Genomic DNA, 18,486 nt, shown 5'->3' on the forward strand with positions numbered 1-18,486 from the left:
TCTGTCTCCTCCTCTGTCCAGTGGGAATAATATGCCCTGTCCTCATGCCTCACAGACCTGGCCACCATTCTGGTGCTGCCCTGGACTGTAGCTGTAGCTGCTGAGGGGTGTGCCTGCCTCCAGCCTCTCCCCACTCAGGTCCAGTCTTCATTCAGCCGCCAAAGGGTTTTCCCCAAAGCCCAACTTTGACTGTCACCCCCTCCTCACCAAACTCCAGGGGCTCCCCGTGGCCCCCAGGATCAAACACAAAATGCTCTGCCTCTCCTGGCCCTTCCCCACTTGGCCCCTCTTCTTGCCCTCTGCTCCCCGTGGATTCTTCAATGCAGTGACATTGACCTCCTGGCGCTCCTCCCTCGGGACCCCCGTCTCCAGCTGCCCCTCCCCCAGGCCTGGACCACTCTCCCTCCTCTGCTCCAACCACTGACCTCAGTGGCTTCCTTTAAGTCCCAATTAGAGCACCACCTCCTATGGGAAGCCTTCCCCAACTGCTTTCCCTTTGTTAATTATTTCTTATTTATCTTGCACATGTTCTCGTTTAGTCATTTTTCAGTCCTGTCCCACTCTTTGTGACCCCATTTGGGGTTTTCTTGACAAAGATGCCGGAGTGGTCTGCCATTTCCTTCTCCAGCTCATTTTAAAGGTGGGGAAACAGAGGTAAATGGGTGAAGTGACTTGCCCAGGGTCACATGGCTAGTAAGTGTCTGGGTCCTATTTGAACTTGGGTCTTCCTGAATCCAGGCCTGGCTCTATCCACTGCACCGCCTGGCTGCCCATCCCAAATAGAGCATGTAACTTAGCCTGCATCTAGCATGTGTAGTTGTGTGTGCCTTGTCTCTCCCATTAGACTGGGAGCTCCTTGAGGGCCTTTTGCTGTATTCCCAGTGTTTAGCACAGTGCCTGGTGCACAGTCTGCACTTATTAAATGTTTGTTGACTGACTGATGGTGATGGAGGGGAAATCACTTGGCCAAAGCCCAAAGTGCCAGCAGAGAAAAGGCGCATTATTGTTACTGGTTTGGAGGTGATCCTTCTCCAGGCTGCCCAGCTCCCCAGGGCCTGCCTGATACAGCAGCAGAGCCCAGCACAGCCATCCCGGCCTCCCTCTCCTGCTGAGGATGTCCAGGCTGGCCTCTGGTTCCAGGCTTGTGCTGCCCCCGTAGCACTGGGCTTTGGGGCAGAGAGCCAGGCTTGTAGGGCCTGGTCTGGGGGCCAGCTCTGGGGGCCCTGCTGTGGCTCTGGGCCTGGCCATGGCTTCCTTCTACTTCCTTCCTGCTGCAGAGCCAGCAGTGTGCGCCAGCAGTGCCAACCACAGGCAGGGGCCGCCTGGTTGCCTAGGCATCACTGTTTCAGGAGCAGTGATTGAACTGGGGCCGGGGTGGTACTTGGCTCCTGACCCCAGTGAGGGGAGACTGGGGGGCCCATGGCCACAGGGCCTGGGGCTCCCTACCTGGTTAAACCTGGGCCCAGGTGCCAGGTCTTGGCCTTGTGGCATTAGCTTGTCCCTTTCCAGGTTAAGCTGAAATACCAGGTACAAGGTTCTGGCTGAGGCTCAGGGCTGGCTATGTGAGGTCAGCGTTGCCCTGGGACAAGGTTTGCTATCTAAGGGGTCACAGTCTGGCAGGTCTCAGCTCCGCTGAAGCCAGCTTCGGGGGGAGGGTCAGGGAACCCGGTGCCCCAATTTGGAGAAACATGGTCATGACTGAGGTGGGAGCTGGTTCAGCATCAGGACTAGTGATGCTGAGGTCACTTAGACCTGCTTCCTGGGGTCCTGGTGGTGTGGGGCCAAGAGTGCCTGGGCCTTGGGTGGGGCCTCAGGATCCCTAGGGAAGGCTGGCTAGTCCTCAGTTCGACCTGTGCAGGTCTAGGCAGGTCTGGCCTCCCTCCAGGGTCTCCAGGTAAACACTGTCGGACCAGTCAGTCTTGCGGGTGCCCAGGGGGGTCCAGCTCCGAGGCAGCAGGTGGCGGCCAGGTTACGCGTGAGCGCGTGGGCCGTCCACGGGACCGGGTGGGATGGGGGTCGCAGCGCCCTAAGTCGGGGTGGGGGCACGGGACGCGGCCGGACGGTTCTGCTACGCGGCTCGGAAGCTGGGCTGGTCTGCGGCGCGGGGCTCTCGTTGCATGGTCCGCGCGGAGCTGAGCGGGGCGGGCGCCGGTGGCCAGCGGGCTGTCACATTCCCGTGGCCTGAGTCAGGCCCCGCGGGGCGGGGCGCGCCGGCCGGGCGGGCAGGGCCGGGGCTGGCGCAGCAGCGCGGGGCGGGAGGCGGCACCAGGAAGCGCCCGCCCCGGCCCCAGCCGCCATGTAACCGGCGCCGCCCGGAGCCCGCAGCGCCGCCGCCGCCCCCGGAGACCCCCGGAGCCTCCCGCCATGGGCGACGAGGACGAGGACGAGGGCTGCGCCGTGGAGCTGCGGATCACTGACGGTGCGCCCGGGGGAGGGCCCGGCACGCCTGGGAGGGGAGGCGGGGGGCGCCGGGCCGGGGACGGGGCACGCGCCGCTGCCCTGCAGGGTCCGGCCCTCCAGGCCGAGCGCTGACCGTTCTGTGTCCACAGCCAATCTGACCGGGCACGAGGAGAAGGTGAACGTGGAGAATTTCGAGCTGCTCAAGGTGCTGGGCACGGGAGGTGAGGATGCCCCCCCCGGGGGCCGCGCCCCCATCCCTCTGCAGGCTCCCAGCGCGGAGGGGGTGCTCCTGATCTGGAGGAGGTACTCCCGGCCCGGGGACCTCTCCGGCCAAGCCGCCTCCCTCCCCACACTCCCTTCCAGGGCCGGCCTGCATCCCTGTCCGTCCGACTGCATGGTGGGGGCTGTGGCCGGGCCTCCCCCTCCTCGATTTTGCAGCGTTCTGGCCTAGCCTAGGGAAGGGCCCGAGCAGAGGGGGAGCCCCTCTTCCCCGGGTCCCACACCTTCCCTGCCTGGCACTGGCCCCCGGCACGCTGCTTTGCCCGTTTTCATGCTTGGTCTCCAGGTCCACACGCTCTCCGCGTGTGCGAGGCCCCGGCGGGTGCCCGCGGGATTCTTTCCCGGCTTTATAGGCTCCCACTCTTTTTTTGGCTTTGCACTCTCACTGAGGGCTTGCACACACCCTCTTCTGGTTGTGCACCATCTTTGCACAGACCTCTGCCCTTGAGCTCCCCACCCCACCCCAGGTTTTCACGCCTCCTGGATTTGCACATCCCTTATGAGCTTACATAATGGCCCTCGGGCTTTACACAATTCCACCTCCTCCCCCCAACAGCGAGGTCTGGCACAATCAGAGCCCTTGGCTTCACGCTTTCCCCTGGTTTTGCATGGGACCCTCCTTGGGTGGCACACCCGTCCTGCACCCCTCTCCGGTCCTCGTGACCTCACCTTCCCCTTCCTCTTCCCCAGCCTACGGGAAGGTGTTCCTGGTGCGGAAGGCGGGCGGGCACGATGCGGGGAAACTTTACGCCATGAAGGTGCTGCGCAAGGCGGCCATCGTGCAGCGGGCCAAGACGCAGGAACACACGCGCACGGAGCGCTCGGTCCTCGAGCTGGTGCGCCAGGCTCCCTTCCTGGTCACGCTGCACTACGCCTTCCAGACTGATGCCAAGCTGCACCTCATCCTGGGTATGGGCCTTGGGGGCTGGGAGGGCTGGCAGCCCGGCCCTGCCCGGCCGTCTGACCGCTCCCCACCTTCCCACTCCCAGACTACGTGAGTGGGGGGGAGATGTTCACCCACCTTTACCAACGGGAACACTTCACTGAGGCCGAAGTTCGAGTCTACGGGGGTGAGATCGTGCTGGCCCTGGAGCATCTGCACAAGGTAGGGTCCTCCGAGGGCAGGGACCGAGAGGCTGAAGGTGGCCCTGGGCAGGGCTGGAGCCAAGGGCTCTGCTCACCCTGTGAGCGTTATGGGAAGGGATGTGATGGGTTGGCATTGGCCAGGCTGCGCTTGGCATGGAGCTTGGGCAGGGTCTCCGTGGAGGTCGCAGTGACCCGGATCTCCCCTCTTACTCAAGCTGGGCATCATTTACCGAGACATGAAGCTGGAGAACGTCTTGTTGGACTCCGAAGGCCATATCGTCCTCACGGATTTTGGCCTCAGCAAGGAATTCCTGTCTGAGGAGGTGAGCAAAGGGTTAACTCTTCTACTCGGGGCCTCCTCCCATGTCTAGCACCCTCCTTCTTCCAGGAACTCCCTCCTCCCTGGCCCCGCCCAGGCCTCCCTGGCCTCCAGGCCCACAGTGGAATGACCTGGAGGGTTAGGGTTGTTCTGGACTGCCTGGGGTATGAGAGCAGCCGATATTTGGGGGGGGGGGGGCGGTGCCTAAGGCGCAGGGAGAGATGAGTACCAGGCAGCATGGAAAGAGCCCCAGAATGGGAGTCTGGGTGCTGACTCAGGCAAGTCTCTGGACCTCAGTTTCCTCATCTGGAAAATGAGGGGGACTCGTTGTACTGGAGATCTCCAAGGGCCCTTTTAGCTCTGGAATCTAGGACGTCCTGGGACGTGCCATTGCACACATTGTGTCTTCCTAGATAGGATGTGAATTCCTTCCAAACAGTGCCTGGCACATAATAGGTGTTTAACCAATTGATTGTCTGATCCTGTGAGAAGGGAAAGGGAATATTTGTATTTTGTATGAGAGCTTAATAAATACTCTGGATTGCTTGAGTCTGTGAGAAAGGAATACACATTTATAAATGCCTCCTACGTGCTAGACTTGGTGCTAAGCACTTTACAAAGTAGGTGCTTTTCTAATACCCATTTTGCAGATGGGGAAACTGAGGTAACAGAGGTGAAGTGACTCGTCCAGGGTCACATAGCTATGACATGTCTGAGGCTGGATTTGAACTTAGGGGTTCCAGCCTCCAGGCTCAGTGCTCTGTCCACTCTGCTACCAGCTGACTTGGGTGGAAGGCAGAGTGGTATAATGGATAGAACACTAGACTGAGTCAGGAAGGCCAGTGTTCAGATGCCGACTCAGACACTAGCAGCATGCCTGTGGGCAAGACTTGGGACCAGCTCTGTAAAATGGCGGGACCAGGGCTGGTTGAATGAGCTCTCAGGTCCTTCCACTCTGACTGTTATTTTGTGCTGACCCACTGTTACCCTACCAGAAAGAACGCACCTTCTCTTTCTGTGGCACCATTGAGTACATGGCTCCCGAGATTATCCGTGGGAAATCTGGCCATGGCAAGGTCAGTTGGGGTCTGGGCTGGGAGAGGAAGATGTGGGGGGCAAGGCTGGAGGGCAGCTGGCCTGGGCTCTGACCTCACCCCTGGCCCTCTGGCTCCCCTAGTCTGTAGACTGGTGGAGTCTGGGCATTCTTCTTTTTGAGCTGCTGACCGGGGCATCCCCCTTCACTCTGGAGGGTGAGAGGAACACGCAGGCTGAGGTTTCCCGGTGAGGCACTTGGGGCTGAAGGGCTGACAAGGGGCTCAGTGTCCCAGTGAGGAAGGGGATGCCTGGGTGTTCTGAGGAACAGGAAGCGGGGCAGGCTGGTGGGGATCTAGCTGTGGGGCCAGGCCACCAGGCTGGGGGTGGGAGCCTAATGGGGGGAAGGAAGGAGGGCTGTCTGTGATTCTCCTCCCACATTCCCAGGCGGATTCTGAAATGTACCCCTCCCTTTCCCTCTCGGATCGGGCCAGTTGCTCAGGATCTGCTGAAGAGGCTTTTGGAGAAGGACCCCAAAAAGCGGTTGGGGTCAGGGCCTCAGGGGGCCCAGGAGGTGAAGGATCACCCCTTCTTCCAGGTGAGCTTCACAGCCTGGAGAGCAGGGGGAGGGTCTCAGGGTAGGTCTCTTCCAGCACCAAAGCTCTCAGTTCCACTGGGGGCTCTGCTCAGCTCCTGGGGATAGGTGGGTATATGCTGGGGGGTCCGGCAGGATTTAGTGGCCAGGTTGGCTCAGAGCACCACAATTCAGTGGTCCTTAACCTGTACATTTAAAAATCAAAGTTTGGTTTATAGCTCTGTTCTTTTCATTATAGACATTTCCCAAGATCCTCCTCCCACCCCCAACTGCCATAGAAAAGGAGCTAATAATATCTATCAGGTCCTTTGCTAACATTAAAAGATCATCCCGAATTACTTTAATGAATAAAATATAATACAGATTAACAAATAACATAATAATAATTAATAAAAAGCAATAACACGGTTAATAAAATAATCACATGTTAGAAATTGTTACTATTAATTATAATGATATTAAAAACATGAGAGACCAGACCTGTGATTTCATTAGTATAAGGAATTTCCTGATGAGCAAATTCCCTCCACAACGAAAATTGGTCCCTTCTCTGAAACTGAGAGATTTTTATTACTCAGAGGTTAAGTGATGGGCTGAGGCCGAAGTGTGTCAGAGCCAGGGCTTGAACCCAAGACTTTCTGGCTCTAAGGTCATCTCTGTCCACCATACTGTGGACGTCTCTATAAAGAGAATAAGTAATACAATGCAGTAATAAGTAACCATTTTATACGCATAGGCCATTTCTGTTATCATTGCTCTCCTTGGGGTGAATGCCCAGTAGTGGGTTGTTAGTCAGGGTCCAAGGGTACAAGTGGCTGAGTATTCTTCTTGAAATCGAGGCATCCGCCTTCTTGGCTGTGAAGATGGCGCTGCGATTGTCAGTTTCTCCCCATGCCTGGCTTTTGATGAACCAATAATGTGTAGTTTCCAAGAACTCCATGCTTCCTAAGGAGAACATGGATCATGCTCCATACAGATGGACTTGGGGCTGGGTCCAGAATGGAGCGAGAAGTGGAAAGCAGACTGGATGGCCTTTGGGCAGCTGGATGGCTCTCAAGCATCTGGAAGTGGAGGCCCACATTCTGAATGGGAATGACTTGTATTGCGAAATCTGTGGATCACTGCTTCCTCTGAAGAGCTGGGTTATGGTCACTCAGTGGGCAGTAGAGGGACACAGGGCAGGAGTGACCAGTCTCTGATGTCTGATTCTACACAGATTTTGTGGTAGTGGCTTAAAATGTTATAAGAAGATCATCAGAGAGATGAAAGAAAATGCCCTGGTCATCTGGAGAGAGAGGGAGAGAGAGACAGAGAGGGTGGGAGGAAGAGAGAGAGACAAGAGAGAATGGAGGGGGGGGAGAGAGAGGAGAGAGAGGGAGGGAGAGAGAGGAAGAGAGAGAGAAACAGAGATAGAGAGAGGAAGAGAGAGGAGACAGAGGAGACAGAGACAGAGAGAGAGAGGAGGGGGGAGAGAGAGGGATGGGGGAGGAGAGAGGGAGGGGGAGAGAGAGAGAGGGGGGGGGAGAGAGAGAGAGAGGGCCACCCGTGAGCAGCTCCATGGTGGAGCAAGGCCTCTGGTCTAGTGGGCAGACCCCTGTGTTGAGCTTGTAGAAGGTCATGTATGGTAGTCCCACTGGATGATAGACATAGCTGGCCTCAGTCTCATCTTGCCCATCACAGGGTTAGGGACTGTGGGCACCTCCTGCAGCAATTGCTGAGGACATTTTGGCCACTGCCCTTAGGACAGCAACATGTGTGACTTTTAAGTCCAAAATGTCATAAGCAGCCCGAGGTTTAGATATTTCTGGCAGTAGGTGGATCTGAATGAAGTAGGGCAAGTCTGGGACTTCTTCACCTCTGACCTCTGGCCCATCTAGAGTGTTGAGCTCAGTTTTGGGAACCGCATTTTAGGAAGGACTTTGGCCAACTGACGTGAGGCTGGAGCTTCAAAGATCACCTTGTTTAAAAGGGATCGCCCTTCTCTGTTTGGCCCCAGAGGCCCGGGATGTGGCGCTTGGGGTGGAAGTTTGCAAAGAGGCAGATTTGGACTGATTTCCAAGGAGGCAGAGCTGGGTCAAGGAGAGTTGGCTGCCTCTGGAGAGAGCAGCTCCTACCTGCTGGAGGCCACTTAGGAGATGCTGGGTGACCATTGGCCTGGTCTGGCTCTGGAGGGGACACTTTGGTTACTTAGGAGGTGCTGGGTGACCATTGGCCTGGTCTGGCTCTGGAGAGGACACTTTGGCTTCCGCAGTGCCCTTCACCTCAAAGGGGCCTTTGATCTTTTGATCTCCCCTCCCCAGGGTCTGGATTGGGCTGCTCTGGCTGCCAGGAAAGTCCCAGCCCCCTTCCGACCCCAGATCCGTTCAGAGCTAGATGTGGGCAACTTTGCAGAAGAATTTACTCGGCTGGAGCCTGTCTATTCTCCCCCTGGCAGCCCACCCCCTGGGGATCCCCGCATCTTCCAGGTCAGTCTTCTTGGGGAGGGACTCCCTGGGCAGATGGCTGATGGCTGCAGCCTCTCCTCCCTGCCTTCATGTGCTACCTTTCCTCCTGCAGGGTTACTCCTTCGTGGCCCCTTCCATTCTGTTTGACCGGAACAATGCCGTGATGACTGATGTCCTGGAGCTGCCAGGGGGTGGGGACCGACCTGGCCGGGCAGCTGTGGCCAGGAGCGCCATGATGCAGGTGGGGGACTCTCCTGGGTGTTGGGGCTGGCATCTCCCTGGGGGGAAGTCTGTGAGGGAGGGGCAGTCCAGAGAGAGCAGAAGCCAGGCCCCAGTGATACCTGGAGGTGATGCATGTGGGGTGATGGGCAGAAGCTGGCCCCAGGTGAATTTTATGCCTGCTCATTGATGTATGGTTGTACTGGTCTGCGTACATACAGAGACAGCTCTTTGGGTGTGTTTCTGGGACTGTGGCTTAAATTAAACCCAGAAAACATTGATTGAGCTCCTATTCTGTACTGGGGTGCATGGGGCTGGGCACTGGGGGTGCAAGGACAGAAAAGCAGGTCCTGCTCTCAAGGGGTTTTCATTCGGGGGGGAGCAATCCATTCCCAGGTAATTATAACATCCTTGCAGAATCATTTCTGGGGCAAGATGAGGGGATCATGCTAACAATTGGGGGATTGGGAAAAGCCTGCAAAAACGGGCCCTTGAACTGAGCCTTGGAGGGAGCTCGGGGTATCAGGAAGCGGAGCTGAGGATGGAGTGCCTTCTAGGCGGGTCATCCAGCACATGCAGGGAGGCTGGAGATGGCATGCTGTGCTGAGTAACAGAAGGGAGCCTTGCTTGGTTGGAGAAGAGCGTGTGGAGGGGGAGGATGATCCGTGATCCTGGAGAGGGTCACAGGAGCCAGAATTCGGAGGGCCTTCATGCAGCACAGTGATAGGGAGCCATTGGGGATTGTTAAGGTGGGGAGGGTTATTTTAGGAAGATCGTATTGGGGGCTGTGTGGAAGATGGATGGGGAGGGGGACACCAAGTGTTAATGCTGCTGCGTTGGCCCAGGTGAGAGGTGAAGAGGGTGGTGGGAGAAAAGGGACTGAAAGTGAGAGACATTTTGGAGACAGAATTCACAAGTGGTGACTGATTCCAAATGTGGAGAGAGGGGTGAAGAGGAGCCAGGGATGAAGGGAAGGATGGGGTGGGGGACCTGGGACAGAAATGGCTGGGGTTAGGAGCTCCACCTGCTGTCAGGCAGGACAGGATCCTGAGGGGCCGAGGTGTAGAGGCTGGCAGGGCCTCGTCCCATGCCCTGGTGCTGCAAGGCTTGGACTACCCAGTGAGTGCCTAAGAGACAGTGCCTAGGCCCTCTGACTCCAGATCAGGCAACCTTGTGATGCCACCTGCTGCCTCTCTCCCTCTCTGTCTCTGTCTCCCTCATTTCTGTCTCTTTGCCTCATTCACTCCCTTTCTCCTGCCTCTGTGTCTCTTTGTCTCTGTCTTTGTCCCTCTCAGAGTTAGGGCTGAGAGAGGCAACCTGGGGTCTAGGCTTGGGCCTGTCACTCCTTTGCCCTGTGACTTTGTACAAGTCCCTTCCTTTCTGTGGGCTGCAGTCTTCTCATCTGTAAAGTGGGGATTGGATGGATGCTCTGGGGGTCCATACAGCTCTGATGTCCTGTGATTCTCGAAGGCCAGCGAGGACGGGAGAGCTGGGGAGAAGATGAGGATAGAAGGGGCCCTTGCCCTTGGGAAGCGGGCTTCGACCTTGAAGCTGGTCTGCCATGGAGGTGCCTGAGGCCCTGCAGCTCTGGACTGGCCACCTTCTTCCTCCTTCCAGGACTCATCTTTCTTCCAGCTCTATGAGCTGGACCTCCGTGAGCCTGCCTTAGGTCAGGGTAGCTTCTCAGTGTGTCGCCGCTGTCGCCAGCGTCAGAGTGGACAGGAGTTTGCAGTCAAGATCCTCAGCCGCAGGTATGTGGGTGGTGGCGGTGGTGGTCTGGGGAGTGGACAGTTGTATGAAGGCTTCATAGCAGGGTAGGGCAGCTTGGCAGAGTTGTAACTAGGGTGGGGTGATGGAGCTTTGTCCTAGGGCACTAAATTTAGCCTTCAGCTGTATAGAAATAAGAGAGCTTAGCTCCTAATTAGCTCCAGTTTTTTTTTTAGAACCTATGATTTTACTGATGTAGAGAGCTCCCAGTGAGGAACTCCCCTTAATAATGTAGATTGCCACCTTCTTTGCAAGCCTTACAGTCTCAGAGAGTTTCTTAGGGCACTGAGAGTGACTTGCCTAGGTCTTCCTCTTGCCCAGATCAGCTCTTAGTTCACTTCTCCATATTACTTCTCAGTTAATTAGAATAATTAGTTAAAATAAAATGAAACCAAACACCAAGTAATTAAAATGGCCTCACCCCCCCCCCCCCCACCTCTACCCCCTTCCTTCCCCACCCTTTAGGCTGGAGGTGAACACCCAGAGGGAGATAGCGGCCCTGAGGCTTTGCCAGTCACACCCTAATGTGGTAAAACTCCAGGAAGTTCATCATGACCAGGTGAGACTCCTCCATGGCACACCCAGAGTGAGAGGAGAAGGGGTCTGGGAAGAGTGGCCAGCTGGCTTCCTTGGGCCCCTGGATAGTTCCTCTCCCACTTCCCCTTTTGACTGGACTTGATCCAGCAGAGGGCAGGTGGGATGGTGAGACTAGAAACCAGCCTGTACCAGGAGGGGGGAGATCAGAGGGTATGGTCACAGGACACAGATCACACCCATCACACTGGCAGTGTCAAAAACACAAAGGAAGATGTCTGTTGGGAGGAGGGGCGGCTGGTGCCTCTTGGGGGGAGCTGTGAATTGGTGCAGGGGCCAGGAGGGCCACCACATGAGGAAGGGGAAGAAGACTTGGCGCTGGAGAGCAGAGCTCAGCGACGGGACTCTCCAGCAGCCAACCTAATGCTGTCTCACGCCAGGCTGGGCTGCCTGAGCCTCCCAGCCACACACATGCACTTTTGGGGGGAACCTTAGGGCAGGGAGCGAGGCCTCCAGGCAGGCCCTAGGGGAGGCCAGGGCCTAGTCACTGGGGCCATGGGGAGAGTGGGCAGGTTCAGAAAGCCCAGGGAGCTCTCAGTGGCTCCTGTCTTCAGGGCACTGGGCACTTGAGAGGGTACCTCTTTCTCCTCCGTCTCTGGCCTCAGTCAACCTCAGGCAGGGGCTGGTACTCAGAGCAGCTGACAGGGCTGAGAGAGGTGGGCCTGGGTGGGGCAGTGCTTCTGGGAGCTGATCTCCCCTCTTCTCTCCCCTCCCAGTACCACACGTACCTGGTGCTAGAGCTCCTGCGTGGTGGGGAGCTGCTGGAGCACATCCGTAAGAAGCAGCATTTCAGTGAATCGGAGGCCAGCCAGATTCTGCGCAGCCTCGTGTCAGCCGTCAGCTACATGCACGAAGAGGCTGGAGTGGTGCACCGGGATCTCAAGCCAGAGGTGAGGCTCCCCCCTGCTGGGCTTCTGGCCACCCCTGGGGCAGCCTGGGAGGGGAGGAAGGTTCTAAAAGAATGCTGGAGATAAGGGGGAGCAAGGAACCCTGCCCCATCTTGGACACCCTCGAACCACACACCTTACCCTGCCCACCTTCCCCAGACACTCCGAGGTGTCAGATGTAGGAGGGCCCTGAGAGCATGGAGGGTCAGAGCTGGGAGGGCCCTGAGAGCATGGAGGGTCAGAGCTGGGAGGATCTAAGAACAGGGGATGTCAGAAGTGGGGGACCCCTGGAGTCACTGGCAGTCTGCACTGACCCCTTCTTGCCCTGACCCTCCAGAACATCCTGTATGCTGACGAAGCCCCTGGAGCCCCGGTGAAGATTATTGATTTTGGCTTTGCCCGGCTTCGGCCTCAGAGCCCTGCGGGGCCTATGCAGACCCCGTGCTTTACCCTTCAGTATGCTGCCCCTGAGCTGCTTGCCCACCAGGGCTATGATGAGTCCTGTGACCTTTGGAGCCTTGGGGTCATCTTGGTATGGAGGCACTGCCAAGGGGCAAAGGGTGAGGGGCACCCGAAGCACTAGGGTTGAACCGGGGAGCATCAGAAGCAACTAGGTGGTCCAGTGGATAGAGCTCTGGGCCTGGAGTCAGGAAGAACTGAGTTCAAATTCAGCCACAGACACTTACTAACCAGGTGACCCTGGGCAAGTCACTTTACCCTCTTGGCCTCAGTTTCCTCAGCTGTTTTATGGGGGTAATAACACCTACCTCACAGGGTTGTTGTGAGAATCCAGTTGGCTAACATTTGTGAAACCTCTAGCATACAGCAGGTGCTCTATAGATGCTATCATCAGATTTCTGGGATGCAGGCCTTGGCCACAGAGGAAGGGAGAGCTGTCTCATCTATTCTTGCTCTGTCTCTCCCCCAGTACATGATGCTGTCGGGGCAGGTCCCCTTCCAGGGGGGCCCTGGCCGGGGTGGACAGAGCCAGGCAGCTGAGATCATGCGGAAGATCCGGGAGGGTCGATTCTCCCTGGATGGGGAGGCCTGGCAGGGCGTCTCAGAGGAGGCCAAGGAGCTGGTCCGAGGTTCGGGGACAGGACAATGCTGGGTGGATGGGAGGAGTCAGGGATTGTGGGAGGGTCAGGGGCTGTGGGCCAGGTCTGTGCTGAGCCAGCCTGTGGGGGGCTTTGGAAAAGGGGGGTGGAGACTCTAGGTTCCTCTGGGGCAGAGACAAGTCTTCCCCCCTAGGCCCTTTCCCCACCCCCCTTTTCTCCCAACAGTGACCCTCATCCCCTCTCCCTAGGACTCCTGACGGTGGACCCTGCCAAGAGGCTAAAGCTGGCTGACCTGAGGGACAGCACCTGGCTTCAGGATGGCAGTGCCCGCTCATCCCCTCCCCTCAGGACCCCGGATGTGCTAGAGTCTGCTGGACCCGCTGTGCGCTCCGGGGTCAATGCCACTTTTATGGTGAGGGATCTCCAGGAAAAAGGAGTGGAACTCAAGGGTAGAGGGCAAGGCTAGTGAGGTGGCGAGTGTGTGTGTGTGTGTGTGTGTTTGGCCTGGGGGATGTATATAGTAGCCAAGAGTCTCAGAGTGGGAAGGGACCTCAAGGGTCACCTAGACCAGCTCATACATCCCAGAAAAGTGGTTGTCCAACTTTTGGATCATGTAGTCTTCTCCTTGGAGACCTCCAGTAATGGGCAACTCACTACCTGTCAAGGCAGCTGACTGTACAGGATTTTCCATTTAAGTGTGTTACATTTTATCTGATATGATTTGGCCCAGCGTTCCAGCCTGTGGAGATGCCCTTGGACTCTGAATCATCTTTCATCCAGTTTGTTATCTGGGCCTTCCTTGTGTTCTCTGCTAAAGTGATAAATGAGACATTGGTTATGTCATTGATAAAAAGGTTAAGTCACATGCTCCAAGGATGATTTCCTGGGATATTCCACTGGAAACCTCATTCCCGGCTGGCGTCTCTCGCTTCTTATGCTTAGGTTTTAGTGAGGCGTCCAGTTCTGAGCATCCTAGCCCACATCTGTGCCCTTTGTCTGTGAGGACTGTAACTAAGATCTGGGTGGTCTGTATTTGCTGTGAGCAGCCTAGCCTGTCCTATTATTGATAAAGCAGACTGACTCTTTGGGATCACTGCTTCCCTTTCTAAATGCTCATGCACCATCCTTTTGAGAATATATTATGGCATTTTCACAGGAATGGAACTAATAGTTTGTAGACTCTGTTTTTTGAAAATGGGGGTATTTGCTCCTTGTCTGGTCTCGCCTAGAGCCTTTCCCACTTTTTTTTTTTTAAAGCAATTGGGGTTAAGTAACTTGCTCAAGGTTACACGGCCAGTTATTTCTGGGTGTGGTGCTGAGTGTCTGAGCCCAGGATTCGATCTCCAGGTCATCCCAACACTGGAGCCGGTGCTCTTACTCGGTGGCCGCCCCTAAGCAATTGGGGTTAAGTAACTTGCTTAAGGTTACACGGCCAGTTATTTCTGGGTGTGGTGCTGAGTGTCTGAGCCCAGGATTCGATCTCCAGGTCATCCCAACACTGGAGCCGGTGCTCTTACTCGCTGAGCCCCGAGCCTTTCCCACTTTCAAAGAGCGCTGTTGTTTCACCGGGACCAAGAGACTGGCAGCTCAGGGCTCCCTTACTATGGCCTTGGGTTTTGATTATCTTGTTATTTAATATGCATTGGGTCTCAATTAATCCAGTTAACTGGAAAAAAAAAGCCAGGAGAAAATAAGCTGCTTACTCCAGGTTCTTTGCTCATTAGCATCATCTCAGGATCTCTGGGCAGCGGTTTCTTTCTAGCCTTGTGATCTCCTCTTGCTTTGGCAATAATCCCCCAACAGAATGTAAATTCCTGGAGGGCAGGCATGGTTCCATTTTTGTATCTTTGTCTAGCACACAGTTGGACCTTAATGGCTGCATTTTGATTGATTGATCTGTAATTTTTTGCCCTGTCTTCCATTCCTATATCTCTTTTAAAAAAGCAAAACAAGAACTAAATAGACAATTGTTCCATGGAATCTACCTTGGTTTCTTTGGACACATAGACTCAATAGTAGGTGTTTGGTACATGCTTGTTGACTGTTCTCTCCCATCAGCACTGCACCTGTTTCGGTTTTCAGGCTTTGTTGAGAGCCTCCTGTACCTCCTGGCTTGGGATTAGGCCTTCTTTCTCTGAACCATTTGCAAGCTGATCTCCCCCATACATGGCCAAGCTCTTCAGCTCTGCGCAGGTTTCTCTTCCGTTTCTATCACAGACTCTCAGATGGAGGGGTCCTTGGCCCCTCTGGTTCCCATCATTTCTCCTTCAACTTCCAGTTCCTCCTTGCTGGTGAGACTCAGGTCTGGGGTCACAGTTCCTCTTCTTGCTTCCTGTCCCTTTTGAAGAAGGAAACTGTGATTATAGCAAGTTAGGAATTGATCCGCCTCTCTGCCTTTGGCATGGGGAGCACTCGACCCCTATCATTGTAATAGCATGCTTCTGGTTCAGACTTGTGGTCTGTTTCCTTCTTTTGGACCAGTGGGCTGTAGTCTACTCCAGGACAAGATTGCCTCTCTTTCTTCTTTCGTTGATCTTCACCAGATTTTCCTCCACGCTTCACCCCATAGTTTCCTGGGTTGGATGAGATATCTGGTGTTTCACTGATATCTTGTCTTCCTTCCACTGCAGGCAGGAGCCCCCTCTCTCCAAAGCTCAGTCCACTTTGCCTCTGTGCCTTGGGGTATATAGTCAACCTTCCTTATGCCTTGCATTGTGTGTTTGTGTGCAGACATCGAAAGCCGTGGATTTTGTTGCTGACTCTTGAGTATTGTTACTGTGAATTAATGGTCTTTTCTCCTCTCCTTCCTGTTTTGTGCTTGCTTTTCTCTTTTGTATTGGGGCTGGCTTGTACACATGTGTGAGCGATGCTTTGCTTCCTTCTGTTTTCAGTTTAAAGCCTTCTCGGTCAGATTTTTAAGATTCCGGGGAAATATTCTTGCGGCCCTCATGACAGAGTCTCCATCCCTGGCCAAGAGCTTGTCATTCTTATGTTTAAAGCTGGGGTCTAGGAATCTCAGCCCCGTGCAGATTCCCTCTTTTTAACCAGCTGCTCAGTGCCTGATCATTCTCTGGAAGCCCCAGCCTTTGCTTGACCGTTGTGGACAGAATGCCACCTGGGCCCCTATGGACTGCTTTTCTTCCCTTCACTTTCAGGAAATTTACCAAAAGACAATTGATTATGGTGAGGTTTCTTTTAAGGGTATAATTTGACCTCATGTGGATCAGCAGGAGTAGTTTCCTTTACACATTCAGTGCTAATGTTTATATAACATTTTAAGGTTTACACACCAATTTACATACATGATCTCTTTCGATCCCTTGACATTTCTTCCATTCCTTCAAGGAATACCTTGTGATCAATGAGATGCACGGGTCCTGGTGACAGGAAGACCTGAGTTCAAATCTGGCTTCAGGAATGTACTCTGCTTGCCTCAGTTTCCTTATCCATAAAATGGGGATAATAATGGCACCTCTGCAGCTGTTGTTATTATAAAACAGGCATTCCACCCAGGGCTGGGCTGGAGCCCACTTGTACCAAATTGCAGTTTATGAGAACCAGTTGTTAAACGTTCATTGTGAGCATTTATACTTTGGAAATAGGCAAATATTACAAATTAGGCCTTGATTTATTGTTTTGTAGATTGTATAGACTTAAAAATCAAAGGAGAAAATTTTGTTGTCATGGTTTTGTCTTGTTTTGAGAACTGGTTGTTACACATTTGTCAACACACCCCTGCGTTCCACCAGGAGCAAAGTGAGTTGCTGGTGCTGGTACCTTCGGGCCTTTGTCCCTGGACTGGCAGCTGCACTGTTCTCCAGCTCCATCCCTCGTAGAGTCTGCAGATCCGGACCAGGCCTTGGGCTGGACCTGCTAGGCCGTCTGCTGCAGTGACTCTAAGGACGTCTAATCACCCACTGCTTTTTCCTCCTACTTGAGATCTCAGAAGTTCAGAGCTGGGAGAGACCTCAGAGACCATCGCTCCTTTTTTTTTGGGGGGGGGCACATGGGGAAACGGGCCTAGGGAGAGGAAGGAAGTGACCATGCCAAGGTCACGCATTATGTGTGGAGTCAGGGCCAGAGCCCAGGTCTGCTTCCCAGTAATGACATCTCTTCTTTGGGGAATGCAGGAAGTGTGTCCGGCTGCCACCATGTTGGATGAGAAACCATTTGTTTTCCTTGTGGCCTCCTGTTATTTTTGGCCTGAAGGAGGGGAGGAGGGATGTGAAAGGAGGAAGTGAGGGGAAAAGGGGATGTAAAGGGCTGTCTGGCCTCCCGGTCGGTTGTAGGTGGACAAGAGGCAGGTGGCTAGGGATGAGGGGCAGTCCGGTCCAGGACCCCTAACTCATCTCTTGTCTCCTGCCCTTCTCTGCTAGGCCTTCAACCGAGGCAAGAGGGAAGGCTTCTTTCTGAAGAGTGTGGAGAACGCCCCCCTGGCCAAACGTCGCAAGATGAAGCTAGGCAGCTCCGAGCCAGCCCGCAAGGGCTCCCCTGCCCCTCCCCCAGCCCCTGCCCCGTCCACCCAGGGACGAGGAGCCGCCCCTCGCCGAGCCAAAGGCCCCTTATCCCCTTCCTAGTAGGGCTGGGTTGGGGCTGCTGGTTGAGGAAGGCTGCCCGAGCGGGGCCATTGTGACCTTGGGTTTGGAGAGGTGGGCAGCCCTCTGGGCAGGGAAACTGTGAGCCTGGGCAGAGGAGGTGGGAGGATTGCTGTGACTCTGGATTGGGGCTGGGGGAGCGCATGGGGGATGCCTCGTCTTTGCCCTGCCCCCTTTCCTCCAGGCCACATCCCTGCCCCCCACATCCTTGTGCCCTCCAATTCATCTTGCCCCTGAGGACCCTCCCATCCCCCGCCCCCCCCCCCCCCCCCCCCCCCCCCCCCCCCTTCCCCAACCAGAGACTGAGCCCCCCGTATTATGATCAACCCACAACTCCCCCCCCCCCCCCCCCCCCCCCCCGTTCCTTTTCCCCAACCAGAGACTGAGACAGAAGTATTTTTATAAACAGAGAACTTTTTTATGTCTTTCCAGGTAGTGTTAGTGATGCAGGGATTCTGAGGGGAGCCGAGGGGCAGGAGGGCCTACTGCCCTCCCCTCTCTTGCCTCTGCCCCAGCTGCCAGTTTCCTGGTGTGGTGGCAGTTGCAGAGCCAGGGGGCCAGGCCCGCTTGGTGGGCATGCTTGGCAAGCCCTGCCCTTTTCTCCCCGGCTTCTTTTCAGTCTGGCCTGCAGCCAGCCAGGCCTGGGCCTGAGAGAGGGGCAGGGGAGCCTTTCTGTCTGATGAGCTCAGGCCCACCTCTCTCCCTCCCTCCCATTTTTAGAAGCACTGAGCTGAGTGGCCATAGTGAGGGCTGGGGCTCCCCCTCCCCTGCCTGCTTTAGGGAGCAGGCCATGGAGGGGGGACCCTGTTGTCAGGAAGGGGTTGTAAGCCCCACGTCCAAAACTGTCACTTTATGGGGCGTCTGTGCAATTCTCTCCACCAAAGACTCCGAGTCTCGTGGAAGCTGCTGCACCCCTAGCTAGGGAGAGGGGGTGCAGAGTGTCACTGTGAGCTGACCATCCCCTTCTCATCCCAGACCTCCCAGCTGCGCCTCCTTCCATTGCAGCCCTCCTCCACTGGGCTGGGTGGGCCTCCCTCGTGGATTAGCTGAGGGACAGTGGGGGAGAAGGCCCCCCTGGGGGGAGGGTCCTGCTTTCGGACAGCCCCCTACTCCTGCTTTTGCGCAGCTGCCCCAGGCTTGGGGGAAGGGGTGCCGGCGAGGGTGGGGGGGTGCTGCTGGGCTGGTGGGAGGGGGCTCCCACATTGCTCATC

At 55.6% G+C, this 18,486-nt stretch overlaps 1 protein-coding gene across 2 annotated transcripts; it reads left to right on the plus strand.

Moving 5' to 3' along the window:
- Positions 1 to 2,266: 2,266 nt before the first annotated feature.
- Positions 2,267 to 17,576, plus strand: RPS6KA4 (ribosomal protein S6 kinase A4). 2 transcript variants are annotated; one of them, XM_069066254.1, is made up of 17 exons: positions 2,267 to 2,419; positions 2,550 to 2,621; positions 3,370 to 3,588; positions 3,669 to 3,784; positions 3,981 to 4,088; positions 5,080 to 5,160; positions 5,262 to 5,365; positions 5,564 to 5,714; positions 8,012 to 8,176; positions 8,268 to 8,396; positions 9,992 to 10,125; positions 10,607 to 10,700; positions 11,452 to 11,625; positions 11,960 to 12,154; positions 12,551 to 12,710; positions 12,929 to 13,092; positions 17,057 to 17,576. In XM_069066254.1, the coding sequence occupies exons 1-17, from the start codon at positions 2,365 to 2,367 to the stop codon at positions 17,255 to 17,257; spliced, it is 2,322 nt and encodes a 773-aa protein (XP_068922355.1). In that variant the 5' UTR covers positions 2,267 to 2,364; the 3' UTR covers positions 17,258 to 17,576. The 2 variants fall into 2 exon arrangements, with proteins under 2 accessions (XP_068922355.1, XP_068922356.1); XM_069066255.1 differs by lacking the exon at positions 17,057 to 17,576 and adding an exon at positions 16,026 to 16,657.
- The last annotated feature ends 910 nt before the right edge of the window (positions 17,577 to 18,486 follow it).

The sequence above is a fragment of the Petaurus breviceps genome, unplaced genomic scaffold (genome assembly GCF_028583685.1).
Source record: "Petaurus breviceps papuanus isolate PSGF00001 unplaced genomic scaffold, PetGlider_PUasm1.0 90721, whole genome shotgun sequence".
Lineage (NCBI taxonomy): Eukaryota > Metazoa > Chordata > Mammalia > Diprotodontia > Petauridae > Petaurus > Petaurus breviceps.